Source organism: Pteropus vampyrus, unplaced genomic scaffold, assembly GCF_000151845.1.
Source record: "Pteropus vampyrus isolate Shadow unplaced genomic scaffold, Pvam_2.0 Scaffold183, whole genome shotgun sequence".
Taxonomy (NCBI): domain Eukaryota; kingdom Metazoa; phylum Chordata; class Mammalia; order Chiroptera; family Pteropodidae; genus Pteropus; species Pteropus vampyrus.
The window spans coordinates 151,787-153,651 of record NW_011888964.1 but is presented as its reverse complement, the minus strand read 5'-3'; the positions used below and the strand labels follow the sequence as shown (position 1 = coordinate 153,651).

The following is a 1,865-nucleotide window of genomic DNA, read 5'->3' as shown; positions in this document are numbered from 1 at the left end:
TGATGAGTTCTGATGCCCAGCCAGCAGATGGAGTGATAAACACTGTAGCAAATAGTTACTATGCTGATCTCTGAGATATATTATTTCCCCCAAAATGTACCCCAATATTATCCTGCACATAATGTGGTGCTTATGGTAAATCACCAAGGCTGTGAAATAAGGACTCTGCTTAGTGCCAGTAAACAAATCCTACGTCACATCGCTGTCTCCTCTGCAGCAAGCCGTACTCACACGAACCAGAGAGCACGCTTGCCTTTCGAAAACTGCACCAGAATTACTTCCAACATACGAATGATGAAAAGTACTTAAGTTTTCGTCCGCCATTTCCCCAAGAGTTCCTGTTAGACGGAGCCCCAATGTGGTGCCTTCTATTCTGCAAGGAAGAGGTGCTTTATTGAGTTCCGGTCTTCCGGTCTTGGTGGGTCCTCAGAATCATGTAGGCTAGCCTCCACTCCCCCACCACCACAATATTAGAGATGCGGGGCCCTCAAGGCCCAGAGAAGGCACCGGTGGCAATAATAATGAAAGGGATCTATTTAGAGCCCCTTATCTCTTATGAGGTGCTGCCACGTGCTTTCATCTCATCTCATGAGGACCCTAGAATGACATGTCACTAGCCCCATCTTAAAGGTGGGGAAGTTAAGTCTAGTAAGCATCCTGGAACTCGCCCAGGATTCCACAGACCAGGAGATGTGGGGCTGACCCTGAAGGTGACTTCAGCTCAAGGACCTACTAAGGTCCCCATCTCACAGATGAGGGCATCAGGGCTGAGGCAGGCTCAGCAACGTCGGCTCTCCCAAGGACAGGGAACGTCCCTGGGCTGTAGTACGGCAGTGAGTCGCCTGGCTCCCAGGGTTCCTTCAAGTGCCCGTGTCACCATCCCTGAAGAGAGGAAGGCCTGCTATGACCGCTGTTTCAAAACAGGTCAGGTGTCTCTAGGTGCAAAGTCCCCAAGAGGGACTCGCCTTTGCGCCTGACCCCTCCCCAACCCCCACCCAGGGCCTCCTTTTAGCTCCTCGTAAGAAGGAACACCCTTTGCTTTTGTCTCTCTAGGACTGGACAGTGACTTCCTGGCTGTGCTGAGCGACTACCCATCCCCTGACATCAGCCCCCCAATATTCCGCTGCGGGGAGAAACTACGTGTGATTTCTGAGTGAGTCAGCTTTCCACAACGTTTACAATCCCCCCACAAAGGATGAACTTGGTTTGGGTGGAAAGAGTTAGATTTTAGCTATAGCTGTCCAATTCCACATGGGCCCTGGTCCTACTGAGAGGTGAGAAGTTTGGCCCAGACAGAGGCCTAAATGCTTGATCCTCCTTAATGCTGCCAGCACTCTAAAACCTCCTGTGGCTCCCCAATGCCTACTGGATGAAAGTTAAATTCCTTAATGGCTTTTGAGACTCTTTATGATCCAGGCTCTGCTTCTCACGTTGGCCTCATCTCCCAGCACACATGCAGTGCTGATATTATCTACCAGTGCTAGCTCAGGACGGAGGACACGAGGGTCTGGAAAAACTTCCGATGACAAACAAAAAGCGTCGCCTTCTATCCTGTTGTCTCTCCCTGATTCAAAACAGGCTGTAGAAGAGATGGAGGCTCTAAACCCCGTTTATTTAAACCCTTGTTGACAGAGACACGCGAAAGTATCTTGGTTATATCGCAGGATGTGAGTCAGTATAGTAAACATTTATTTTTAAAAAGCTTCCGGTTGTAGAACATAAGTTAGAAACACCAGCTGCTGGTCCCAGAAAGGTGGCTATCGCCAGCATGTGGGGAGATTCTCTGCTTAGCTTGAAGCGGGAGGATAGATTTAAAAACTAAATTTTCATAGGAAGAGATTTGGGTCAACGTAGCCAATGACAGA

General features: G+C 49.2%; 1 protein-coding gene across 1 annotated transcript in view; it reads left to right on the top strand.

Annotated features, from left to right (window-relative positions):
* SLA (Src like adaptor) overlaps nt 1-1,865 on the top strand; it is a 23,938-nt gene that overhangs the window by 8,787 nt on the left and 13,286 nt on the right. Inside the window, exon 2 of the mRNA XM_011371105.2 lies at nt 1,054-1,155. Coding sequence (XP_011369407.1) covers nt 1,054-1,155 — 102 coding nt within the window. The remainder of the gene's footprint in view (nt 1-1,053; nt 1,156-1,865) is intronic.